The 27,827-nt window shown below is 39.2% G+C and overlaps 1 protein-coding gene across 2 annotated transcripts in view; it reads right to left on the bottom strand.

The window, feature by feature from the left end:
• KDM5B (lysine demethylase 5B) overlaps positions 1-25,449 on the bottom strand; it is a 67,771-nt gene extending 42,322 nt beyond the window's left edge. The window contains exons 1-5 of one of the 2 annotated variants that reach the window (XM_063144427.1): positions 25,203-25,449; positions 12,194-12,271; positions 10,167-10,289; positions 9,577-9,747; positions 6,700-6,756 (exon numbers count right to left, since the gene is read on the bottom strand). In XM_063144427.1, coding sequence (XP_063000497.1) covers positions 6,700-6,756; positions 9,577-9,747; positions 10,167-10,289; positions 12,194-12,271; positions 25,203-25,340 — 567 coding nt within the window. In that variant the 5' untranslated portion in view covers positions 25,341-25,449. The remainder of the gene's footprint in view (positions 1-6,699; positions 6,757-9,576; positions 9,748-10,166; positions 10,290-12,193; positions 12,272-25,202) is intronic. The other variant, XM_063144423.1, reaches the window with a different exon arrangement.
• Positions 25,450-27,827: the final 2,378 nt, after the last annotated feature.

The following is a 27,827-nucleotide window of genomic DNA, read 5'->3' as shown; positions in this document are numbered from 1 at the left end:
GCCCTCTATCTGAAGTACCTTCTGACATCACTTTGAGGGGACATAATTTGTCCCTTGCTGCCCATGACGTTCTAGTCACCAGGGGCAGGAAGTAGGCTGGGCCCCCACCCTTTTCAACATTTCTCGCTGTATCTTTTTACTTTCTCACATATTTACTCCAATGGAGAAAACTAAAAGCGGCTGGACCCAAACAGACCTATATACAAGGGATATGCATCTGTCTGCACAGATCAAGCAGGGACATGAACCAGAAACACATTACATTAGGGGATCTACATACATTCTTCCCATCATAATGGCAGCCGTTTTGTTTGAGTTTTATTGCATAAAACAGTCAGCATTATATTCTGGGTTTTCCACCCAATAATGTCAAGTGTATAATTTATTTATGTATTGCATTTTTATACCACCAAATAGCCAAAGCTCCCTGGGCTGTTCACAAAAATCACATAAATATTCCAAAAGAAAAGCGGAACTATTTGGGTTTCCATCCCATACGTTCTGCTTAATTATAGTATCCCAGGTATTATTTGTTTAACATTTGTAAGGATACTATGCAACTGAACAGACCACTTACCAGAAGAAAACTAGACCCCTTGATAGAGAAACAGAGAGCCTTGCCTATTTTATGCCCTTCAACTGACAATTTCTTCCTTTGTTTACAAACACCATTTTTACAGTTACTGAATAGTGTTCCAGGTGTCTGTGAGCAAACTAGTCTACCACCTTCTGATGAACCACTTTGCCAGCATGGGTGGGAGAATTATCATGGTAATGGCAATAGACTGTTTTTGAGGACTCTGCCCTAAACGCAGCTGCTGCATATAGAGGAACATTATAGTTCAAGGCTGCCTGAGAAAGCTGCAGCACACAGCAGTTTGCGGTTGTAATTCATGCACCATTACAATACACCTATGCACTTTCCTTCCGTGTGCGCTTTGTTGCTTAGCATAACATTCCAAGACATTTAGAAGCCTACACAGACTAGTAGAAGATCCTGGGAACCGAACAACACTAGTGCACAAGAAGCACAATGAACTCCAACGAAACTTTATTTGGAGGAAGAGATTAAAAAATGAATTGCTGTAGATCAGAAGCTGAATATGAGCCAACAGTATGATGTGGCTGCAAAACAGGCAAATGTCATTTTGGGCTGCATTGATAGAAGTGTAGCTTCCAAATTGCGTGAGGTACTGGTTCCCCTCTATTCGGCCCTGGTTAGGCCTCATCTTGAGTATTGCATCCAGTTCTGGGCACCACTTCAAGAATGATACAGACAAGCTGGAGGAGTTTTAGAGGAGGGCAATGAGGATGATCAGGGGTCTGGAAACAAAGCCCTATGAGGAGAGACTGAAAGAACTGGGCATGTTTAGCCTGGAGAAGAGAAGATTGAGGGGAGACATGATAGCACTCTTCAAATATTTAAAAGGTTGTCACACAGAGGAGGGCCAGGATCTCTTCTCAATCCTCCCAGAGTGCAGGACCCAGAATGATGGGCTCAAGTTACAGGAAGCCAGATTCTGACTGGACATCAGGAAAAACTTCCTGTCAGATAGTACGACAATGGAATCAATTACGTAGGGAGGTTGTGGGCTCTCCCACACTAGAGGCCTTCAAGAGGCAGCTGGATAAGCATCTGTCAGGTATGCTTTAAGGTGGATTCATGCATGGAGCAGGGGGTTGGACTTGATGGCTTTGTAGGCCCCTTCCAACTCTATTATTCTATGATTCTACTAGTTTCAAACACCACAAAAAAAATCTCTGTATAAGAACTTGCCAATCTCTAATCATATTGCCATACAAAATATAATGATGAAAGAAAGGGGAAAACAGGGCATGAGGTAGGAGTGCAACACGGAGCAGGAGGCACAAAGGAAAGGAAGGAGAAACAAATACAGCGAAGATCAGGGAAGTGACATTGGGGCCGACATTCATCCACCCATTCAGCTATCAAGCATTTTTGCAGATGCATAATTTGTTAAGCATATCACGGGTGACTAATATTTGGCAATTAATAATATCAATTGACAATAGAGTACTAAATTGCTTAAGGCACTGTTGAAATTAGAGTAAATTTTCAAAGGATTATATAAAGGATTGTGAACTGCCTAGAGAGCTCCGGCTATTGGGCGGTATAGAAATGTAATAAATAAATAAATAAATAACTTACAGTGACATAGGCAAGAAATATGAATAACCTTTAGGTAAACACATACCTCCACACGTATTAGCCACTTCATTCAAATATAAATTAAACTGAAGGGACATGCTCTATTCACAATTACATTTTCAAGAATTACCCTTGGAATTTTATTGTTTGCTTGGACACAACCAATTCCTAGTTTTGGGAGGGCAATTACGGTAAGATTGCTGTATTTGAAGCGTGCTCCCTCCTGGTCTCTCTCTTGATTCCTCTCTCCTCACCTATGAAATGTAACTGATGACCATGTTATTCTCCAGGTGCCTTAAAAAGATGTGCAGGTGGTCTCCTTAGTATGGAGGTGGGTAACATCATGCCCGTGTGACTTCCTCCTGCACTGTTAAGTGCCCTGCTGATAGCTGTGTTGTTGTTGTTTTAAAAATGTTTTATTTAATTGGGGGGGAGATCAGCTGGGAAACTGAAGGTGGGCAACTGAAAGCTAGCACTTGGGAGTCGGGGTGGGGGAGAAAAAAGGAAAGATGGAATGGACCCTGTTGCCACTGCCTGGGAAACAGAGAAGGGCCTTCGGATGGCAGAGCGGAAACCAGGGGAGGGCTGGGAGTCACCTAATAGAATAGGAGGCGAAAGCAGGGAGTCCAGGGTTGGTGTGCAGATCAAAGCGTGGCGCTTTTTACGGCTGCCCAATTGTGACAATTGCAGGGGGAGAAAATGTGTGGAAGGTGTGTGTGGGTGTTGGTTATTTATTTATTTACTTATTACATTTCTATACTGCCCAATAGCCAGAGCTCTCTGGGAGGTTCACAAAAATTAAAAACATTCAAAGTATAAAACAACAGTATAAAACCATAATATAAAACACAATATAAACGCTCAATATAAAAGCTCAACCAGATAAAAACAGCAGCAATGCAAAATTACAAATTTAAGTAATTTGTAATTTAATTTATGATTAATAGTAAGATGGGTGATCCTAAAAAGAGAGAGACATGAGTGCCTATGGACAACAGGGGTAGGAGGGTTCTGTTGCACTCAGGTCCTGCTTGTGGGATTTCTGTGGATAGCTGGCTGGCCACTGTGTGAATAGAATGCTGGACTAGATGGGGCCTTGGTCTGATCCATCATAGCTCTTCTTATATTCTTATGAATGGCTGGGATGAGTGTGTCTTATGTGCTTCGTGTGTGGGGTGAGAGCATTTACATGAGTTTGGGGGAAGTAATTCTGAACACACAAAAAAGAACTGTGGGCTCAAAGGACTGAGATTATGTTTTGAGGGCTCACACCCCTACCTTTTCTAAGTATTCAGGTTCACGGGCAAGTTATTTGTCTTTTAGCCCCATCTACCTCACAGAAAGGAAAACTGGCACTTTGTGACTGGCCGCACCCACTACAACAGCCATTTTGTGAATGGGCAGCCACACTCTTAGCAGCAATTTTGTGATGGTGCCCATGGCACTTTCCCAACATTACAAATGTACTCACTGGTCCCAAAAGGCTGGAGACCCTTGCCTTAATATATTGTTTCCCTCCCATAAAAGAACATGGCAGGGAAGAAAGAAAATGCCAGTTCTGCTATAAACAAACCAATGTATTATTAATTTCATTTCCCCCCTCCCCCATCCTTCCTCATGGTTCCACCACCATTTTATCTTCAGAACAATTCTGTGAAATGGCCCGATCATTCCATATTTTCCTAGCTTAAAGTCACCCAAATGAGCTTCATGGCTGAGCAGGAATTTGAACCTGGCTTTTCCCAGACCTAGCCCAACACTTTAACTATCACACTAATGACTGGCTCTTAGGTAGATAGGAATAATGAAATATTTTGCTTAAGATGTAAAGAACACAAGTAGTTATTAAATATTAAAATTTTACAGTTAGAAAAAAAGGAAGACAATATATAAATATAATGCATATTTTCCTGCAAATGTAACTAGAACTCAAGAAGGTTATCTGGAGGCCCTTCTCTGCGTCAGGTGGGTGGCTACCAGGGAAGAGGGCTTGCAGTTCTAACAGTCCCTTTGGAATGTTTTCCCCAGAGAGGCTTGAATGGTACGTACATCTTCCTGGCCCAGACATTTTTATTTTCTGAGGCCTTTTAAAACCTGGCTGAATTGCTTTTATTCCACTGCTATGATTTTATAATCTTCCTATTCTGCTGTTTATCAGCATTTACATGTAATTTTGTTTTTATCTTCTCTATCCAATTTGTTAGCCACTCTATTCAATTTGTATGTAATTTTATTTTTATCTGCTCTATCCAACAAGTTATGTGGGAGTAGTAATACTAAAAGGTGAGGCACATCCTTTCTAAATAAAATAGAAAGGATTTGAAAAAGCACAATACTGCATATTCTTCTAAGAAACAGAAAATATGGGGAATTTGTATTGGTGATGGTGGGGGGAATTTGAAGAGGTTTCTAACTGATTTAAAACAACAAAAACTACCAACCTTTTCCTAAAATGTTACATAGATTGAAATCAATCGGGAATATAAATAGTAAAAGGATTAAACTTTACCATTAGACAATTACAAGGAATGATTTTTGTTCTTTAAAGAGAACAAAATAATTAAATGAAAATTTGAAATAATAACGTCATTATTACAGCAAACCTCCAAAGCAAGAAAAGTATTCAGTATGCACACCACTGGGATCAAACAAGGTGAAAAACCATTACTATTTCCCAGTCTAAACATATTTTAGGAGTTAACATACTAGGTCTAAGAATACATTTTAACTAGTGTAGAAATAGAACTTTTATATTTTTACAATCTAGCCTAAGGGAGCCAATTTGTGTTGTTGTTGTTGTTGTTGTTGTTGTTAAAATTTTGTATTTTTGGAGAGTGCAGGCCATCAGCTGATATATCTTAATGACCCAGATTTTTGCAAATCTCTTATTCTTAGTAGCAATCAGAAGAATTCACCTGTTTCTAGTGTCTGATCATAGTCATTATTGTTGCAGTTAACAAGTGATCATAGGGATTATCTTCTGCTTCAGTAAGATTCAGTGGGACCATTTTAAAAGACAAATCTAGATGACAATTAAGGCACAATTCTAATTGGCTGGCTGGGGCATGCTGGAAGTCGACTCGCTGGGGCATGTTGAGAGTTGTAGGACTTTTTCTGTCTAAACATATATAGAATTGCACCCTTAGTAACCTAACTTCTCTCTGCCAAAGCTTCTGTTCACATTTTATTGGACAGACATACAATGCCCATATAAACTCTATTCTGTTAGCATCTGTACCAGCCACCACAGGTGCTATTCTGATAGAAATGTCTTACTTTGGGGGGAATAAATCCAAACTAGAGATCTGTAATCAAATCACTCATTTCCTTTTTCTTTTCCCCCCAATATGGTGAAGAGTGCCTTCAATTTTGATCAGAGCAGCAGTGCTGGGGGAGAGGGTTCAACCCTCCCCTGCAACACTATTTCTCACTCTAACCTTCTTCCCCAGCTACAAATACCCAGCTGGTGGACGGTTCAAGCAAGGTACAGGTAGCTCTGTCTTTCCCCAGCATGGTTAATAGCAGCTTAGTAGGGATATGATAGGGTGTAAACACACACAGTGTTGCTACTGCAAGATACAAGTTCTCTGTAATTGTATAAAGCAACAGCAAAGGATAATTTCCAGCCTTGTGACCATTCATCTTCTGCCAATGGTGTGCTTAAATGTTACCCAGCAAATTGTACTGCTGGTCTTACTATCAAGTGTTATCTGCAGCAAAATTTGATATACAGTTGAAACCACATAATGGCAGGGACAAGGACAAGAGCATTGATCCACTTTATGTATCACTACCTTTCCCTGATCACCAAACCTTTCACAATCCTTTACCAACTACTAACTAAAAAAAACACCTATGCAAAGCTCAAATCAGCAAAGGTCTGGTATTCAATTGCCCTCCTGCCACAACTCTGAATAATTCAAATACTAAGATACCAACCCTCCCAAATAGTACAAATTCTTCTTCTGAGAAAGACTTTTTGATCTCAAACAGAATTCTAAGAATATACGATATAATCTGTGGAAGGCAATTGGTAAGAATAATCATGTCCACTAAATAATCATTCTGTATCCAAACAACATTTGCCATAAGGCTGGAAGTTGTACATATGTAAAAAAAAAAAAAATCTTCATACCAAGAAAATTATGAAGATTTTTGTTTATAGATGAGACAATTAACCTTAAATAATCATGTCAATGTGTATATAAAACAAATATCACAATGCACCATCACAAACACCAATTATCTACTACATAGGCCAGAGCACTTGGATTAAGTATAAGCCATGGCAATGCAATACATTTTTATAGAACTACTAGTGAAAGGCAGGTGAACAAGAAGTATAGCTGAAATTCTGAGAGCAAATGAGACCAAAACCCAACAATATAAGGATCTATTCAATTTGCTGACTCACTTCACAGAATATAGAGTTTCAGTATTTTATATAGGAAGATGTACAGGATCACCTAAAACAGCTTAGAAACAGAGACAAGGAAGGATTGTCATTCAAAAAGTTATTTTGAACATACCTTTTCCAGAACTGCATCATCCATTAAACACATCAGTTTGGAACAAATGTCAGGTGCCTAATGCAAGAGAGAGCTTGGAGAGTTACAATTTAAAAGAATAGTGACCTTGTGAAGTGAGGTCACAAATAATAATTCGAAAATCATTTACTTCTAAAGTGGTCCTTTTCTGAAAAACTGTGAGTTGTCATTTTAGAAATATCAGACACTTAAACAAGGACTTTTTTCAATTGTACATGGTAACTGAGACAGCTTTGTTCTAAGATGCAATTATTAGATCCTTTTCAGTATGTTCCTATCACAGTAGCCATGATTACATGTGGCCAGGCAGAAGATCTTCACAAAAAGCCACCAGAACTCTATTTAGCCTTTAAGAGCAGAACACACACATATAGATGAATGAAGTAGACTGCAATGCTTTGATGGGTTTCCACTAGTCATCAAGAAATGCACAACAGAAGTAATATGATCTCTTTTCTGATACAAAAATCTTTTTTTTTTACTCAAAAGCTTTGTTCTTTCATCATTAGTATTCCTATAAATTAATAGCCAAAATTTTAAGGGTTTTAAAAAACACATTAACTGAGAAAATATGGGTTTTATTTTTACTAGCTACAATACATTATTATGGAAGGTGGGTTGTAATATTGACCAAGAGTAGATCCATACAACCTTTTAGCCCATAGGCAACTATGGTTTTCAGTTAGCCTGAGTTCATGACTATGTTGTCTCATAGTGGAAATGTTGTATGCATACCACCAAAACTGGTTTAATACAGGCATGCCACACCACACCAAAACTATTTCAGGTTGAATTCAGACCCTGGTGACAGCATGGACAGAATGTATTATTATTGCCTGACATAATGTCAGCACATACCAAATGAAAAATGTGCAGGCCAGTGAGTTGAGAGGACTGCATAAAAAACAGATTTTCTCTTATGTATAGAACATGCTCATTGTATAGCATGTATAGAAACCTCATGTAATCTCTAATTTCATTTAGGTAGAGCTAAGTATTAGAGAATTTTCCTTTTCATGGACTCTTATAATACTTATTGTAGACTTATGATACAGACCACTGAGTTGAATGGACTCAACATACTGCAGAATGAATCAATTGCTTTCCACATGATCCTTCAATACAATTTATTTACATTCAATTGTTGTAGCACAAAACGATGCAAAGACGCACAAGACATGCCTATGTTAGAGACACAGCCAGAGTTCAGGTCACCCATACCTCCATAAGGCAACACTGTAACCTAACGTGGTGAATAATCAGTATAGTGCCATAAAAATCCACAGAGGAATTTTTCAAGATCTAATGAGACTAATTCTAAATAGTAATACTTTGGATATTTAGAATTATCTCCGAAGTGGTACCTACTTTGGAGAACAAACACAGGCTACTTCAAACTGTACTATGCTCAAGATGATGGGTAATGCAAGCAGAGCAATTTGAGATACAAAATCATGTTTTAAAGTAACAGGCTTTCTTTGTAAATTCAGACTTTAATTAAAAAGCCTACTGCTCATTTGTATTTAGACTAATAAGGTACAACAGCAAAAGGGAACCAATCATCATTCCAATTTCTTTTCCTTTTAAACATTTTAATATCAGTACAACACATATAAACATTTAGATATTTAAAAAAATGCAATAAGGAAAAAGGAAAAAGTAGCTTCTCTTACTGAGAACTGAGTCTTATCTGTACATTTTCATATGTTTATATGTGGATGTGAGTGTGTGGGCTGTGTATGCTCAGACAGACACACAATTTTTAAAAAGATTAATTTTGAAATTATCCTGAGGTTGTGACAGTTTTCCCATGCAATTTATTTATTTGATATTTTTCTGCACTTTTTAGGGAATGCACTCAAAGGCAGCCCTAAATAAGAAAGCCTTTAAAATAAAAATGTTGAAAAGCAGAACAACTGATAGTGTAATAAAGTAGCATCAGGTAAATTCATATACAGGTGCCAAGAAAGTATAAAAAATATTGGTATAATAAACAAGTCTTTAAGGGCTGCTTAAAAGCCACAAGAGAGGAGGCTCACCAGTGTCCTTTGGGGAGGGCATTTGAGAAGTGTGGAACCATCATTAAAAAGGCCCAGCCCCTAGAGCAACCTTAGTGGTGAGCTTGAGAACAGGGCCTATCAAGCCAATCTTAGGGCTTGGGTAGTTTATGTTCTAAAATTTGTCAACTGGCCTTTGATAGAGGAAGCCTATCCTTTTCAGATATATTGCTACCTTGTCAATGAAGCAGCATCATGCTAAATGCAGCCCACCTTTTCAAAAATATTAGATTACCAGACAGCAGCTACACAACTATCTCAGAAGCTACAGTTTTAACTCTCACTTTTGGGAGCTGGAAAGTAAGGTACTTTCTCCCATTTAACAGAAGCAAAGAAAGAACCCAAAGAATCTCAAAGTGCATAGATGGAAGTTAGCACACCAAAATGCATACTGTCGAAAGCAGTGCCAAGAGTCCTTAGGTATAGCAGCAGCTTTAGATGTGCTTAGGAAACTGGCTACTTTCTGACTGTGACGAAGAAATAAAGTGAACCAGATCACCTTTTCTTTCTACTTGACTAGAATAGCCATTATGAAGTATCAATTTATTGATAAAAGGTATAAAAATACCAAAAACAAAAACAAAACCCAGCATATATACAGGAGGTTGTGTCTTTGGGTTCAGGGAAATCTTCAAAAATCCTATAAAGATTTCCAAGATTCTACTACATTATTGTATTTTGGGATTCCTAGAACACCCAGAAAATTGTGTAAGTAATTTATTATTAACAGTAATAATAAAAAGCAATGTTGAAAAGTTTCAGAATTCTATAAGAAGTCCACAATGTAAACTAAGCAACTCACCAGTAGGCTAGCTCCAGTCTGGAATAAGTTGTAAGGATAAAGAATACGTTCATAATGAGCACGGATGTGTGAACCCACAGCTTTGCCAGGAGCAAACCCCATCTTGGTGGCTATTTTAGTCCATTTTCTGTCCTTACAGACCAAGTCAAATCCACCTTCTTCTGCAACTAGCTACAAAAGAAAACGATTTCACAGTTAAAACTATTTTATTTATTTTATTTATTTATTTATTTATTACATTTCTATACCGCCCAATAGCCGGAGCTCTCTGGGCGGTTCACAAAAACTATGCATGTACAAGGGCATTCCTGAGAAACATAGCTAAGAAATGGAAACTGTTTTGCTTCAGTATGCAGGTGATACTTTATAAATAAACATGACATCTCCAGATAAAAGTTATAGCTTTAACACAATGATTTAGTGTACCAGACAAAAAATGTTTTAATTAATATAACTACTGAAGCCACATTTATGATCCTGAATTCTAGAATGTTTATCAACTCAAGGGCTTCAAGACTGAACAAATCTTTATTAACTTGCTTACCACTCAAAACAAGCAAGGCTTCATCCTATAAACTTGCAAAACTTACCCTATTAAGCTGGAACAAATCCAAGATCTTTCTTTCTACATGTGGGATTTTAAGTGCACATCCTTGGAGTTCCCAGAACTTTGCAATCTGGTCCAGAAAATTCAGTTTTACCCGGGTCTGGGCCTGTTAGAACAGAGTGTGAATTTATTATATTGCGCAGTTTACTTATCATTTTGAAGTTTTATCTTTAGCATTCCCAATCTGTTTTGTATATTGAACAAAACAATCCAAAAATAAAAGGTAGCCACTGGCTCTCATACTAAACAAAACAAAACTTGAATTCTCCTATGCTCATTTCAACACTTCAAAGCAGCAGTATGGACAAAGCATCTGCTGTACTTTTGAGCAGCCATGTATGCCACTTGAATAATACTTTTCTGCACAAATACAGATGGCTGTAATAACACAGTACTGAACACATGGGTTTAAAATATTCCTTCCTCATTTACCCCCACAGGGCAAACTGCCATCTTGGCCCTGTGGGGAAGAAGAAAGACCGAGGGGACAGGAGCAGGCCGAGGAAACATCGGGGCCTGCTCCTGTTGGACTCTTCCCCCACCCCCACAGAGCAAACTGCCATCTTGGCCCTGTGGGGAAGAAGAAAGACCGAGGGGACAGGAGCAGGCCGAGGAAACATCGGGGCCTGCTCCTGTTGGACTCTTCCCCCACCCCCACAGGGAAAACTGCCATCTTGGCCCTGTGGGGGAGAAGAAAGCCCGAGGGGACAGGAGCAGGCCGAGGAAACATCGGGGCCTGCTCCTGTTGGACTCTTCCCCCACCCCCACAGGGCAGACTGCCATCTTGGCCCTGTGGGGAAGAAGAAAGACCGAGGGGACAGGAGCAGGCCGAGGAAACATCGGGGCCTGCTCCTGTTGGACTCTTCCCCCACCCCCACAGGGCAAACTGCCATCTTGGCCCTGTGGGGAAGAAGAAAGACCGAGGGGACAGGAGCAGACCGAGGAAACATCGGGGCCTGCTCCTGTTGGACTCTTCCCCCACCCCCACAGGGCAAACTGCCATCTTGGCCCTGTGGGGAAGAAGAAAGACCGAGGGAACAGGAGCAGGCCGAGGAAACATCGGGGCCTGCTCCTGTTGGACTCCCCTCCTTCGGGAGCAGGACAATCCCATCAGCCCTTTTCCCAGTCCACTTAATTTCTCTCTCTCTTTACCTCTTCCCTCCTGAACTCCTTTTCCTTGTGTGTCATGTCTTTATTAGACTGTAAGCCTGAGGGCAGGGACTGTCTTTTTTGCTAAGTGTAAGCCGCTCCAAGAGCCTTTTTTGGCTGAGGAGTGGGGTATAAATATGATAAATAAATAAATAAATAAATATAAATGACCAAAAACCATTTCATTATCTGATATACTAGATGGGATATAAGTCAAAAGGAGCTTATAAACAGGGAAGGTTGTAAACAGTGGAGTCACCCAAGGATCTGTATTGGAACTGGTGCATTTTGTGAACCGCCCAGAGCGCTCCGGCTATTGGGCGGTATAGAAATGTAATAAATAAATAAATAAATAAATTTCAACTTGTTCATAAACAATCTGAAGTCACGGATGAGAAAGGAGATGGCCATGTTTGTTGATGACACCAATTAGTTAGGATGGCTAAAACAAAAAGGAACAGCAAAAAGGTCCAAATACATAGCTCCAAACTGGGGGAATGGGCAATTAAAATGGCAAATGTGGTTTTGTATTCCAGGATACAGTTTGAATTCAACCCTGTATAAGAAAACTTTGGCCTTAGCTAGACCTAAGGTTTATCCCAGGCAAAGGTAGGGGTCGTCCCTGCCTGCTCCCGGGATCCCCTGCGAGTCATTTAGATGCATAGGGATGATCCCGGGATATAGGCCTGGTCTAGGCATGGCCCCTGATTCCCTGTTTATAAACAAGAAATCTAAAAAGTATGTCTGAAAATGAGACCTGTTATTTTAATTTAAATCCACTGTATTTTTCTTAATACAATTTCAAGTTTCCATTTCAATAGGGCTAACTGTAAAATTATCTACATTAGTTTACTTCATTACCTCCAATTCATTCAGCCTTTGGATTCGTGGAGTAAAGTGAAGTTTATCAACATCGCATGCAAATGGAGGCTGCCAGTCCTAAAGGAAGGAAAGAAGAAAACATATTAATATACTGACCAAATGTAACACACAACTAAGATCTTGGTCAATGTCAGTTGTAGAGAAATCTAACAGGAAAGGTTATGTTTTATATTAGATAGCCACTGAAACCCATATAAATTCATTAGATTTCTTCAGTTTTAGCTTGGCCTCTGACAGACTTTTTTTCTTCTTCTGGGGTTCAATATAGCATAAAAATATGTAATATTAGAAGTCTGGTTACACAAACTATCACCCTACCTACACCTGGGTTACAACAGAGTCAGGAACAACTAGAAATACGAAGGCCCAAAATTGAAACAATTGAAGGAAACATCTTACACATTTCTACTTCCAAATGAGTGAAATACTCATTTCAAAATCATCATTTAGATCCAATAGTCAAAGGTTTTAATATGACAAAAATAGTGAACAGTTTTAAACGGAATAACAAATTACCTAGTGTATTAATGAAAACCTTACAAATGAGGATGCTGGACTTTTGTTAGGAAATATTCCTGTTTATTACTATGTAACACAACTTAGCTTTGCATTATTTTGGACCTTACAAAGTAGTGAAAATGTTTGTTTCCCCTATTAAATATATTTCAAGCTACTGTAGAGGGTATATTTCATGGAAAATTAAACATCCATGTATAAAGTGCATTATAAAGGTTTGGAATATGTTTTCTGCTGAAGCCAGTCCAGGGGTTAGATCCAACCCTCATGTGAGCAATGGGACTTCCTCATCCTGACTTCTTGCAAGCCCTTGTGATCACCACTGATCTGCTCCAGAGGGTCTTCCCAATGCTCCAGAGCAGGTTTGGGGGGTGCGCAGGGGAAGGGGGAAAGTAGTTCCCCCCAGCTGGCAGAACATTACTATCAGATACAATCACAAGTAACCTGGGTTTATCTTTATGTATAATGATGAAAGTTATTTAACAGGTTCTTTTGAAACTATTAGAGCTTCCAGATAATTGTGCGAATCCACTCTCATTCAAGTAATTTTATGGGGGGTCCAGATGATAATGTCTTCAATTTGTAGCCCTCCTGTGTTTTCCCACTGCTTCTTCCATCCACGGAATAGCTGCAGAATGTCTTTTGACTGGTAGTGCTAGAAGTTCTCCATCTGGAAACACCCAGTGGCACCAACAGGAATGTGTGTGAAATAGTTAGTTAATCAGAAAAAGACAAGTTATCCAAATTCAAGAGATGTCTTTGGTTAGGATATTACCATTCACCTTGGTATTTTCAAACAATCGTTCGGTTCTTTGATGAAATAAAAATGGAGATATCAGAGGCACAAGATGCAAGGAAGAGTCAGAAACGGAGTTGTAAAGACGCCTTGCCACCACGTTGCAAGAACAGTACACTTGACAGACCCTCAAACTGCGTTTTTGCACCAAAACCATAAAGGTGTTTTGCAATTAACGTACTTTCCCAACATCAAATCCTAAGCAACTTTGTTTGGTAATCTAGTCAAACACATTAGAATGCTCTCATCACTAATGTTACTACTTATGAATCTTGGGTCTTAGTGATTATTTTGAAACACTTTTTAATTATTAAATATTTTATTGAACATATATATAACCACCAACAAAATAAAAACAAAAAAATATCAAAGATGAGATCAAAGCACATTTTAAAGTACATATTTTGAAAACTTATCAAACTATATAATTAATAGGTACTGATATTGCAACATAAAACTTTATAACAGAGCAATCCTATATATACTCCATGGGAGAGCGCCCCTTGGACCATATGTCGGAATACCCCTCCCAAAGCCTTAGAGTGTCCTACAGCCTTAGAAGGGGGTTTCTGCATTCTGTTCCCTCCAATCACTGTCCCTGCCCCCTCACAGCTGCTAAAGAACCACAGCAGCTGTTTCCTGAGGCCAGAGAAGCAACCTCAGATGATCTTGTAGAGGTAGAAAAGGGAACATTCCAGTGGACATGGAAAAGAGATGAACAGCCGAGATCCACCGAATCTGGTGGCCTCTCAGGCCTTGGCAGCATGATCTCTCTAGATAGGCTCAGAAATCCATCTAAAAGAAAAAAATTAAAAAAGGACACAGAGGCAAAAAAAAAAAAAATGCCTCCATCAATCCTCCAACCCTGCTGGCAGCACACCGCCAGATCACAGGATACTTGGAAACCTGTGAGATCAGACACTTAGCAATCCCATAAAAGAGCCAACGTGATGTAGCAGTTAGTGTTCAACTACACTCCGGAGATGCAGGTTCTAGTCCCTACTTGATCATGAAGCTCACCCAGTGACTCTAGGCCAGTCAATCCAGAGAGGTCCGCCTGGCACCTACACTGTACTCTTTTCGTCGCCAACTGAAGACCTTTTTATTCTCTCAGTATTTTAACACTTAATTTTAACTTAAATTTAAATTTTACTATTCTAACTCTGTATTTTAATCTTATATCAATTTTGCTGCGTGGTTTTATCCTGGTTGTGCTTTTTATACTGTATTTTGCATTTGTGTTTTAACCTGTTGGTTGTTTTATTATGGTTTTAATTTTTGTGAACCGCCCAGAGAGCTTCGGCTATTGGGCGGTATAAAAATGTAATAAATAAATAAATAAATCCAGACAAGATGGAGGTATTGCTGGGTAGTCAGGAATTCTGTTTGGCAGTCTGGGGATGCTTAATGATCCAGCACTGTCATTAGAGACTCAAGTGACCTTTGTGTCTTACAGCACCTTTCATCAGCTCCAATAGATAACACTACCTGTGATCTTACTTGGATGGAGATAGCATGGCTACAATTATCCATACTTTGTTAACTTCCCATTTGAACTACTGCAATGCCTTTAAAAATGGCTAGGAAACTGCAGTTGGTCCAAAATAGGGCCACTAGATTAACTGGAACTGGACAGTTTGATCATATTTGTCAACTACAATGGCTCCTAGTCTGTTTCCAGGTCCAATTTAAACTCCTGGATTTAACCTTTAAAGCCCTAAATGGCTTTGTAATAGATTACCAGAAAGACCATCTTCTCCCATATCTACCTATCTGAACTTTAGGATCTTCTTCGAAGGCCCAACTCCGAGGGCTCCACCAAATGAAGTGAAATAAGTAACTAACTGGTAGCGGAACTCCAGCTATAGAACAGCCTTCCCAGAGAGGTTTGTCTGGCACCATCCCTGTGCACATTTTGGCACCAGGTTTCTGCTCCTTTATGCTCTCCCAGGCCTTTTAAATGACTCATGCAGTCTGGGTTTCTTAGTTTTAAACTGTGTTTAATTTTATGGTGCTGTGTGTTTTGTTTTGTGCCTCCACCACAACTCGTTTACCATGAGTGTTATGAATCAGCTATAACAATTCTGTGTGCATAATTTCTAACCTGCAGCAAAATTAGCTTCAGTCCTTTTCATTAAATATAAAGATTAATAATATTATCAATGCTGTTTTCCTTCACAGTATTGAGAGCCGCTGTATAAACAGACAGACAAATTACTGTACAGTGCTGAAATTATCCTTCCAATGTGTCCTCCAAGATAAGAGTGAGTAAACATGGTCCACTTCATATAAAACAGTGATGGACTCGATGGCTTAATAGGCTCCTTCGAACACTATGATTCTATGAATAAGGGTAATTATTGCTAGGAATATTTAAAAGGTACCTAAAATTAGAAGACCATACTCCAGAATTGTTTTAGTAGCACTGAAAAGGGCCCAGAATGTTCTGAAGACTGGCAATAGGCCCCATAATTTGAAATACAGTAGCAACTTTGTTCTTAGACAATACTTCCTTCACCATTATAAGTCATGCACTGTATAAACCCACAACTTCAATTATTAAAATTCTAAATTATTTACTGCCCCACGCAGAGAATGAAAAAAAAATAACCCTATAAAAATTGCTGCAACCTAAAATACTATATTTCAATTAATTTGTGATCCACTAATTTATATTCAGCTCTCCACCTTTGGGTTTTTAGGTGTGTATGTACACCAAGCTTCTTAATTTGTGCAGTATACCAACTCCAGGCTGTTCTCACAGCCTTAGGTGCATTCACTTGTCTCAATATGGTTCATCGTACATTAGACATGCTTGAGCATGCCACAGTTCACACACAAAAAAACACAAACTCATCAGTTTGGTTTCTACATGTTGAGGGATGCAATAGAATAAATAATCTTTATATTATCATAGATAATAATGCATGTGTTTTGCAACACAAATCACAAGGTTTCCGACCACTGAACAAGGCTTGCATGTATCCTTACACATGCTAGCTTAAGCTTCTCTTGGGAATATAAATGCAAGATTAAATAGCGTTCATATAATCAGAAAAAAGACATTCAAGAATTGCAGTAGTCTTTAAAAAGCACTTCAAGATTACTGACAAAGAAAGAGGGGAGGGTGGCCTCACCAAACAAGTCCTAGAGAAATGTTTACAGAAGTAGACCCAAAACATAATATCTCCTAACTGTTCTAGGGCTGTAGCAGGATTAGAGATAATGGGGTTTCTACAGCTAGGATGTTGCTTTTGAGACATCTCCATAGACAAGGCAGAACTGAGAAAAAAGATCTCCCCTCACCCCAAGAACTGCAAATTTTCTTGAGGGGCAAGTCAACCAAATTCAGACTATTGAGAAATAAGTTGGTATAGGTGCCAATTAACAAAATGAACTGCAACAGAAGTGGGTATAGTTTACCAAGGAGGACTTGTAAGGAAACTCAAGGGCCATGCTATGAAGTGGTTCAGATAACCAAATTAATATTTTGAATGAAAAATTAAATGGTTTGAGTTTTAAAAGCACTCAGAGCTAGTTCCTAGATGCCTTTTCAGAACCTACAAGTAAAGAGAGTGCCAATTAAATACATAAGTGCAAAACCCTGAAAATTACAAGTTTTCCAATTGACTGTCCTGCCAATTCCAGAGTATAAAATCTAACACATAGATTAGATTTAAGCTAATGTAGATACCTTGCTCTGCCCTAGTTCAGATTTCCCATGTATTAATATTTTGAAATTAACATTTTCTACAGTTTGATTGTGTGGGTTGATGACGAAATAGCTAAAATGTAATGAGAGAGGCCTGCCAAATATGAGCCGTTGCTTAACAGAATGTTTTCAACAGTCATTTCGCTTCTTCTCTCTCCTAAACTATAGTGCTCTCAACCAGATTCTATACTGCTCACACACATACACAGCACCATTCTGCTTTGCTTTGGCAAGTTTAGTCTGCCTAAAGCTTATGTTATTCTTTTTTTTCTTGACAAAGACCATGTCTTTTGATAGAAAAAATGCAATGTCTTCACACTCCATGCCAGAGAAAGCACCTGTTGAATTTCTGTTTCCCATGTAACTGTTAAAGGCACAGTGCATCAGGCAATGATATTTCAATCAAGATTATCTTCTCATGATAGAGCTAGAAAACTTTCCTCCATATTACTGTGGGTCCAGCACTACACCGAGAATATTCAACAGTTCTATCTCTAATATTAAATAACTTCACATAAGAAATTGAAATGCTTCAGAAGCAGACTATGGAAGCTTTATCTTCTTACCAAGGAATGCAGATCAGCTCTATTCTGCAATGAAAAGCAGTAAGATATGTGAAGTTGAGAGCCATTCTGCTATCCCAGGTAGGGAAATTTGTTTACAGCAAAGCATTGCTTTGGGACAAAGAATACTAGAAACAAAACACACATTCTTGTCAACAAATAGCCAGAGTAAGACGTGTTCAGATGGAATAACAAACAATTATGTGTTCTTACATGAACGAGTTGGTACAAGCCTTGGGTTTGTGTACTCCTTGCTCTCCTTTGCACATAAACGGAGACTTAAAGCTTTCACTCTCTGGTGAAACCATACTTTACTGATGCATCTGAGCATTGCAAATGATAGTTTGTTCAAACCATAGTTTAGCAAGTCAGGATACTGTGCTACCTCTTTAATGGTTCATTATGTTTGAACCTGGCCTTAGAATAACAACCTTCGTACTTATTTGCTGTAGCAGTACTGAGAAAGTGTGCCATCAGGAGATGTTCATTTTTATTATGTCCAATGACAATTGCTTTGGTTTTAACAGAAAGTAATTCTTTATCCTATCACTTCTGAAATAATGAGGCCTCAGGTAAAGCAGATGGGATCCAAACACAATTCTTTCCTACTGGGAGTAAAAACAAACAAACAAAGCAGAGCATTAATCCCAACTAGTATTTTGTTTTGTAAATTATAGAAGCTGGACCTCTTCTCAATAATTTGTATATTGGAAAAGTGAGTTTTAAGCTGAATACAAAAGTCATTAACAAAGAATAAAATGTACAGAGAAAATATTTCTGAAAATAATGGAGTATCACAGAAAAACAATAAATGGATGAGCATAATACACAGTAAACTAACTATAGTGACATACATCATTCCTGGGCATTAAGAAAAGAATGACCAGCTAAAGCAATAACTAGAATACTTTTATATATTTAGTATCAATCCACTGGTCCAAAAAGCAGCTTACCTAAGCACAAACACTATCCATGTCGTTGTTGTTGTTGTTGTTGTTTTAAAAAAAAGGGGGGGGAGAAACAAGCAATAACAAAACCAGAATATCCAGTCAACAGATTAAAACTCAATTGATCCCAGAAGCCACCTGAAATAGAACTATCTTGACCTGCTATCAAAAATTGTCAGAGAAGGAACAATGTGAGCCTCCCTCAGGAAAGAATTTCACAACCTCCATGTTGCCACTAAAAAGGCCATGGTCACATCTTGCTGTTTAAATAAACAAATTTAAAGACAGTCTAACTCCATAACTTCAGTGCAACTAAAAAACAACAACAACAAATATTTCAGCTTTGAGGAGTTCTGGTTGGGTTATTAGACAAAGACTTCTAGTAACTTGACTGTCTGGACAAACAAGGCCTTGTCTTCATCTCTATTAATTTTAGTCCTGAAAAGGAGGCTTTTTTTCAATGAGCTCACTGTCACCACTAACAGTTGGCATTGCTGGTGGAGAGGAAGAGCATCCCAGGACTTTGGAGTGACTATCTGCCACCCTGACAGTGCTCTAAAGAGGACCCCACCAGACCTGGGAATGAGCTTCTCTCTCCATTCTGCAGCATCCTTCCCAGCGGTCAGCACTTGACAGTTAGGTGGTGCTGCAAAATAAGAGCATTCCAGAGTTCTAGAGAAAACATCACCCATCCCATTTAATGTCACAGCACTTCTTTAACAAGCAAGCATTTAGCAGGTGGCTGTCTGCAAAAAGCATTGTCATTTAGATAGCTTTTGGACTAGTTATTTATGGTGTGAAACAGGTTTTTCCATTTGTTTTTTGTTTTTTAATAAATGCTATGTTTACTATGACACTTTTGTTCAATCTGGCCTATTAATACTGAGAAAAACTGCTGTGAGCTACTTCCATCAGCCACTCCCACAGAAGAGAGTTGCAGGCCAAAACATTATGGAGGACCATAACGTGCCCAGCCCTTGTTTAGAAGTTAGTGCCAATCACAATTTCTTCAATTTGCCACAGAAACTATGTTCACAGGAACTAAGAAAATGACAGAGAATTAGTGCAAGAGAGAGAGAGGACATGGAGTGGGAGGGAGGAGAATACATAAATCCACAGCACCTCTTGTTCCTCCAAAGGTTTGGAAGATCCAAAAGCAATGTGTGAACTCTGCCAGCATGAAGAGACATTGGCAGGGATGAAGATAAGTCAAGAGGAGGGTACTGGAAGCTCCTACCTATATGCAGAATGCTTCAGAGAACACTGATTGTGGTAGTGGAAAATATGTGGGGTAGAAGACAAGGAGGAGGTAGTTTGTTTCTAACAAAGGGCCCAATAAAAGGTTTGAAACCAGTGGACTAGTTGAAAACCTATTTTCTGAACTAAAATTAATATTAATATTTGCTGCTAGTATACCTAACTTCAGTCCATGTACATGTTCTGAAGTGATGTCTTTTTGTTCCACAGATTTTCATTAAGAAACTCGTATGTTTGTCAACAAATCATTTAATTATTCTGGCATTTTGGAATTAGTTCTAATGAACTTAGAAGTGATTAATATAAAGTGCAATAACCAGCCCAACATATGTTCGCAACATATAAAGTTTAATATTAGCATTAAATCTTTATGGTAAGTTCCAAGCAAGTATCTAGTGTTCCAAAATGAAGGGGAACTTAAGTTTATTAATTGTAAGTGTAGAAGAATTTCCCTTCATCTCTACTGTCTACTTCTTATTTGCTATCTTTCCATTTACATACTATCCCCAATTTTTTAAAAAAGACCGTTCTCCCTCTCTTGAACATTTTAAATAAAGAGGATATTTGTCCAAATGACCATGTTACAGTTTTGATGCAAGAAGCAGTGAATGAAATTTTGTGTTGTTTGGTTCAAGGCAATGCTAGATGTTCATACTTGTGCATAGAACCTTTTTAAGTCTATAGATCCAATCCAATACACGTGCTTAAGCTGCATTGATTTCAATGGGATTCAAGTATCTGTAAGAATCACCCTGATCATATGAAGAATTGGATGCATCTAAACCGATTGAAATCAGTAGGCTTAGACATGCCTAACTCTGCATAAAATAAGGTTGTGTGCTGGGCCACAGCCTACAACATTATGTGTTTGAAACCAGTGCAAAAAAGCAGTCTTCAGTTATGAAGCTGATGAGAACTGGGATCCAGATTTTTATTTAAACACCAAATGCCTCAGCATGACGTATTGAAAGGTATCATATGAATTAGTTAAATGCCATAGGCATTTTTCATCAAGATGTGGGTTGCTTCAATTGTTCTCAAATGAAGCTGTTGGATAGTCAGATTCCCCATGTATCCACTCATAAAACCAAGAGAAACTGAGTATTTTTAACGACATAGGGAAGGGGCAATACCTGTTTAAATTTGTTTTTTCCCTTGTCTGGAGAAATATTCCACTTAATTATTATTTTATGCTGGTACATTTTAGATTTTCGCATTTGGTAATGCCCCTAAAAGAGTAACACTGTCAAGAACAGAGATGGACTCTGTTCATCTTTCCTATCTTTCCTCTCTCATCTCACACTATTGCCCCGCACGTGCTCTTCGCTCCTCTGATGCCATGTTTCTCACCTGCCCAAGGGTCTCTACTTCCCTTGCTCGGCTTCGTACATTTTCTTCGGTTGCCCCTTACGCCTGGAATGCTCTTCCAGAACATTTGAGAACTACAAGTTCAATCGCAGCTTTTAAAGCTCAGCTAAAAACTTTTCTTTTTCCTAAAGCTTTTAAAACTTGATTTTGCTCTGACTTTTATACTGCCTGTTTGGTGCATTCTCTTCCCCTCCTTATTGTTTTATTATGATTTTATTAGAATGTAAGCCTATGCGGCAGGGTCTTGCTATTTATTGTTTTACTCTGTACAGCACCATGTACATTGATGGTGCTATATAAATAAATAAATAATAATAATAATAATAATAATGGACAAAGACAGTCACCCGGGTGGCCACAAATGTAGTTCTAGACTCTAGTATACTCCACCCATCAAAGGAATAATACATTTTCAAACAACCACCCACACTACATGGAACTAGTATGTCTCTTTCAAAATAGCAGCAGACTGCATTTTGTACCAAAGTAAGACATCAGCATCATGGAATCAAGTGGGGAGATTGCTACAAACACACGTCTGTTATCAACTCCTCTCCTGTGAACACCCCCTCACCAGACAGCAGCTGTAAAGGAGATGGCACTATCTCTGTTGAGCATGAAGCAAGAAAGCTGAACCTCATTAGCTTCTAGAAACAATTATTAGCTACCAATCCACCAAAATTTATGGGTAGTTTTGGTCTTCAATTTTTTTTTCAAGGCCAACAGGCATACACCCAGTAATGCACCCACCAAAGCAAAGATTGACAACTTCTGTATCCTTGAGAGTCACTTTATATTCTATATACCAGTCTTCTCCAACTTGGTGTGCTCCACCTGTTTTGGACTACAACTCCTATCAGCCCCAATCAGCATGGTTAATTGTCAGGAATGTTGGGAGTTATGGTCTAAAACATCTGCAGAACACCAGATTGGGGAAGGCTGCTTGCTATATACTAATCCACAGACCAGAACTAGATTCTTTAATCTGACCCAATCGTGGATGACCCATCTCTGTTATAAATATGGTGTCACCTACCAATACGGGTTTCAAAAGGGATGGTGCACAGGCACTCAGGTGGTACGAGATCACAGATATGGAGATGAGGCAAGGATACGAAGTGCTTCCTAAAATATCTCCTCAGTACAAGATCAATGATTTGTGGATGGGACAAAGAAACTAATGTTCTTCCAGAAAGATTTCCTGAATAGGGCGGTCTAGTAGAGATTCACTGCAGCAATTTATATTAAATACATGCCTTATTGTTTATTTTCCTAACAAGTAAAACTGAGAATTTTTGTTTTATCATGCCTTCATTGTTAGACCACTAGGGCCCAAATAATCCAGCCACCAGTTGGCCATCCCCGCATCAGAAATATATCTTCAAAATCACATACATAGCCTGCCTTATTCAAAGGGACTACAAAGCACAACTGATCACAAACAATGATCAGGGATTTAAAATGGATGTGAGGTACTCTGTTTCACAATGTTAGATGCAGAGTTTTCATCTAATTCAGTAATAAACATTTAGGTTATATGTGTAGAAAGATATAGAAACTGAAAGAAACTTTAAAAAGATAACATAACTGTATTAAGTAGAATTACTTTTAGAACAGAAGGCTGTCCTACCCAGTGTATATATGAGCGCCATCCACCAAGCATTGCTTACACAAATAAATAGAACTGCACAGGAACAAAGGTTGGTAGATTTCAACCAGTAGAATAGGACAAGTTCCTAGTACACTACTTTCTTTAGTTAAATGTGAATCTTTACTTTTGTTTTCCAATTAAGAAAAAAGTACATATTGAAAAGTGTTCAAATGCAGAGAAAGGCTAGAATTAAACTTTCATTGTAGAACTCTTAAGTTTAGTAAAATGTCTCCTTTATCCTCAGTTCCAAATTAAACTCTTTCAAGGATTTCATACTACAATGTAAGCTTTTTGAATCCACATTTATCATTAGGTCTCCCTAAATGAAGAATGTCTTTATTTTTGGTAAAAATAGCATGCATCCCCTTTTAACAAGCAAATCTTTGTTCCTGTTCCATCAAATCCTTCCTCATCCAGTTTACCATTTTTTGAACAAGTACAAGTAACTCTGCTAATAAAGCTACAGCAAATTATACTGAGAAATAATGAAACAACAACTGAAGGGAGTTACTGGTTCAAAATTATCCTTTTGCAGCCTGTTGTAGTGCCTGTTTATACTTCTAATGATGTAGACTTATCACCCTTCCCACTATAGATCGTACTCTAAAATGGTGGCCATGTCTGCCTAGCATTTTGAAAGAAAGGAGCTCTCAAAACTCCAAGGCTTATATTTATGTGTTCTCAACTTTAAAATATGGGTACCTGTATAAAAATTAAGCCAGATGGCTCTAGAATGGCCACAGAAAATATTTTATGGATACAGAAAATAGGGAAATCTACAGTCTTAGCTCAACCACAATGCCAACATGGAGGGCAACACCCAAGCAGCTGTCTTACTTAGGTCTCTACAGAGTGACTGCTATATAGTATTTATATTGAAAGTAGCAGCCCAGCCCCCAAGAATTTGACGAAGCTTAAACTTTGTTAGACAAAGCACCTGAACCAAACACAAAACTGTCCAACTCTGTGAATAGGTAAAACTATGATAATGGCTGCCTCTCTAGCTATATATAAAAAAATCCTCTTCCACTACTTTTGCTGCAGAATTCTACACCTTTTTTTTTAGACACTTAAAATTATATTATATTCCCTTTTCACTAGTTGTCTACAAGGTAAAAATCAGTTCCTCGATTTACATGCGGGCTTTCAAGGCAGTTTTTCAGCCCTTATAAAGTTGTTTTGTGTTAATTTTAAAACTGCACTCACTTGTTCTTTTACAGAAACAAAAACCTCAACTGGTCTTTAGAGGCTGAGCCCACTGGGTACCCTAGAACAGATCATCCCAAGAAGACACTTCAGGAATAAAGGAAATAACTTCTCTGTTTGGTTTGGAAACCTAAGAAGCTTAGAAACGTGTGTGTGTGTGTGTGTGTGTGTGTGTGTGTGTGTGTGTGTTGCACGAGTGCTTTCCAAACCGCTGGATAAGACACACAAAAAAGGCAACTTTATTTGGGCCGTGGAGGGGGTAGGGAGGGGGTGCAGAGCAAGTACAGTTCTCCGAGTTAAAAGTGAAGCCAGGGGGCAAAGTGAGACCGATGGGGGAGCTCACTGGCAGCCATATTTAAGTGGGTCTCCCTCAGGGAGCCAAGGCTGCTTGGTTGAAAAGACAAGGAGGGCCATTCTATACCCCACCCCACGGCCAATGGCCCAGTTTCGGGGAGGGGAGAGACTTATACTGGGTTGCAAAAGAAATCAATATTGGGACAGCCGTGACTTTTAGGGCTCAAGACCCCTCAATTGTCAGAGGCAAGGAATGTGCTCCCCCCCAACTCCCCAAAGCGCCCCCTGCAATGGAGAGCGTCTGGCCATCAATACCAGATGGTTAAGGGGGGTGTTCCTCCTTAGGGGTCTTTTCCCTGTGTGATGTTGGTGGTGCGAATGGGACTCCTTCAAGATTGGTTAAGGGAACCTAGGAACATACAAGTTTCTGCGTGGGGTACGTATGGGGATGCGGGCTCCCGAGTTGAGCGGTCTTGGGAAAGGGGAGTTATTGGGATTTCGGGAGAAGTGCAGCGGGAGGGCTGGCGGAAGACTGGCGAAGGGGGGGGGTTCCCCAAACTCTTCACACGGAGGCCGCGCTCCCTCCCTTCTCGACTGGGTGGTGGGTTTTTTTTGGGGGGGGGGGGAGTTAGAATAAGGTCGGCGCTGTCCCGCAGGTCGTCGCCAAGGCTCACTCACCGGCGGCGGCCGCACCTTGCAGATCCCCGTCTGCTCGGCAATGGGCCGGATCTTGTGGATAAAGGCGAAAGGGTCAGCGAACTCCTCCCAGCTGGGCTCAAAGACGGGGCACTCGGGCGGCGGTAGGAACTCGGCCATGGCCAGCCTGGGTAGCCGGCAGGACGGGAAGCTCGGAGTAAAGCAGCCGTTCCGAACAATCCCCCAACAGCCAAAGCGTCGCAGAGCTCCGCTAGAACGAACCGTGTGCTTCCGCCAAAGCGAGGGAGGAGGAGGGGGAGAGGAAAGGAGTCCGCCGAGGAGGCCAGGCCCTGTGGGAAGTGCCTCCTTCCCCTTTTCTTATGGACGCGCGTTCACTCCAGCCGCATGGGGTGCCAGGCTTCTTCTCTACCCCACCCTTTTGTTGGGGGGTGGGGTCATGGGAGCTAGCTCTCTTCCAAAGGAGCTTGCACAAACCACGGGTGTATCGTCTCTGTCGAAAGGCCTCTCCTAAGGCGACCCGTGCAGGAGTATAGGGCCTATCAAGCTTGGCCATAAAACGCGAATGCCTGAAGTCCTGCAACCGTTGTTGTCGCGGCTCAATTGTAGCTTGCTACGAAGGGTGATGGGGATATTTTGGGAAAGGAGCGAGCCTACTCGCCTTGCAAGGCTAGGCCTTCAGCGGGCCCCACAGCTTTGTTATTTTGGTTGGATCTTTCAATCAATCCAATCTGTTTGGATTTCAGATTGCCTTAAATAGTTGATATGGTGGACATGCTATCAGTCCCGGAAACAATTTTAGGGACAACGTGGGGCTCTGAAGAATGGAACAACTTTTCCTTAAATAAGCTGGGCTCCCCTAAGGAACTGGTCTGTTCCTAAGTTTGGATACAGTGGCTGAGTTCAGACAACACGCTAAACAATGGTTGTTTTCCATTTTGTTGATAATATACACAGACCGTTGATAAGCGTGTCCTCAGAACTCAGCCAGTGTGTGCACAACAAATTCACTCCCATTTTCTTCCTCTAACAATTGAACTAGCTTTAATTTTGCTAGTACCATTCTCCATTTTTTTTCTTTTTTAAAGCATATTTATGCATCTCTTTTCAATAACTTCTTGGCCTGGAATAAGGGGATGAGATGGGAAATCTGTTTTAGTAGGTCGTTCTCACACTGATACTGCCAACTGATTAGCAATTTTAAAAAAAACTTGAAATATTTCGTTTAAATAGGCAATGGGGGGTAGAGTGAAGAATCCAGGCCTTGGTTTCCTTAGACTTTGTCCTATTTTTTTGTTAAGGAAAAACGGTACTTTAATGAGTTGTGTATTCAGATGCAGAAGTTAATTCTACAAGATGATAATGTATGTGCAATGAGGAGACCAAGATTAAGACCTGAAGAATACTTTTATTTAGCTACTCGTTGTTTTAAGAACATTTCCATTGTGAAAAGTGTATAAATGTGTCAGATTAAGGTACAGTACATGAAACAAATAATGGCCTGACAAAAGCTAAACTAGGATGTGTTTATATTCATATTTAGCAGTGTAAAAAAAAGCCTTGGTTTCTTTGCGTGCAATCCATTCCTAATTCAAAATGGAGATTGAGGCCAGTGTGTTTTATCTTCTCTCACAATTGTTGTATTTGCTTTCTGAACTGTTCTTATATTTCTAAGATTACCCTGTTCCTTTTTAAATTAATCCACATGGACTTTACATCCTAAACCTATGGAATGTTTGCTTACTCAGAAGTAGTTGTACTTACTTCCAAGTAAGTGTATAGAGAGGACTGTAGATTAAATGGCTTTTGGAATTACTTCAATTTCTAACCCCAAAGGGTCAAGTAGTTAACATTTTAAAATAGTAACACAAAATATATTTTATCCATGAGATGTACTATTCTAGAATAATCATATCATTTCTTGACCTTAGTCTCTTAAACAAGTACCAAATTTAAATGGTTTATATTGCTTCCATAATAATAATAATAATAATAATAATAATAATATATTTATTTATTTATTTGTTACCCGCCTCTCCCTCTGAATCGAGGCAGGGTACAACACAAATAAAAACACCGTAAAATACAACTAATTCAAACGTTTAAAACCAGTGCATCATTAAAAGCAGCACACCATTAAAAAAGGCATCTTAACCTCTTATAACGAAAGGATGGGAGAAAGGCTCCAAAGGAAAGGATGCCCTGACCGTGGAAAAGCCACTGAGGACACTTCAGTGGGTACCCTTGACATTTTAATCATGCAAGGATTATATTTTCAACTACCATCTTCATGCTCACAAAATAAAAGGAGGGTGTGAACTCTCAAGTATGTATGGATCATTTTTGGTACAACTGTAGTCTTCAATCCACTTCCTCCAGAGTAATCCCACTGTTTTAAATTTAGATCTAATCAAGAATAAGATGTTTGAGGATTGCAATTTAGATAAAAACAATTCTGAGATGTGCCTCCAAGTGTGAGGACCCAGAGACCATAGGAACAATTTTATTCCTACAGTGAATTTACTCTAATTTTTCTAACAGTTACATAGCAATTTATTGGCCTGTTCTAAAAACCTTATACAATTAAGCAGAGCAGGGATTTCACAGGATTGGCATGACTTCCTTCTATAGGCCTGATGTATAAAACTT

The sequence above is a fragment of the Elgaria multicarinata genome, chromosome 1, assembly GCF_023053635.1.
Source record: "Elgaria multicarinata webbii isolate HBS135686 ecotype San Diego chromosome 1, rElgMul1.1.pri, whole genome shotgun sequence".
Taxonomy (NCBI): domain Eukaryota; kingdom Metazoa; phylum Chordata; class Lepidosauria; order Squamata; family Anguidae; genus Elgaria; species Elgaria multicarinata.
This window is presented reverse-complemented; position numbering and strand designations above follow the sequence as displayed.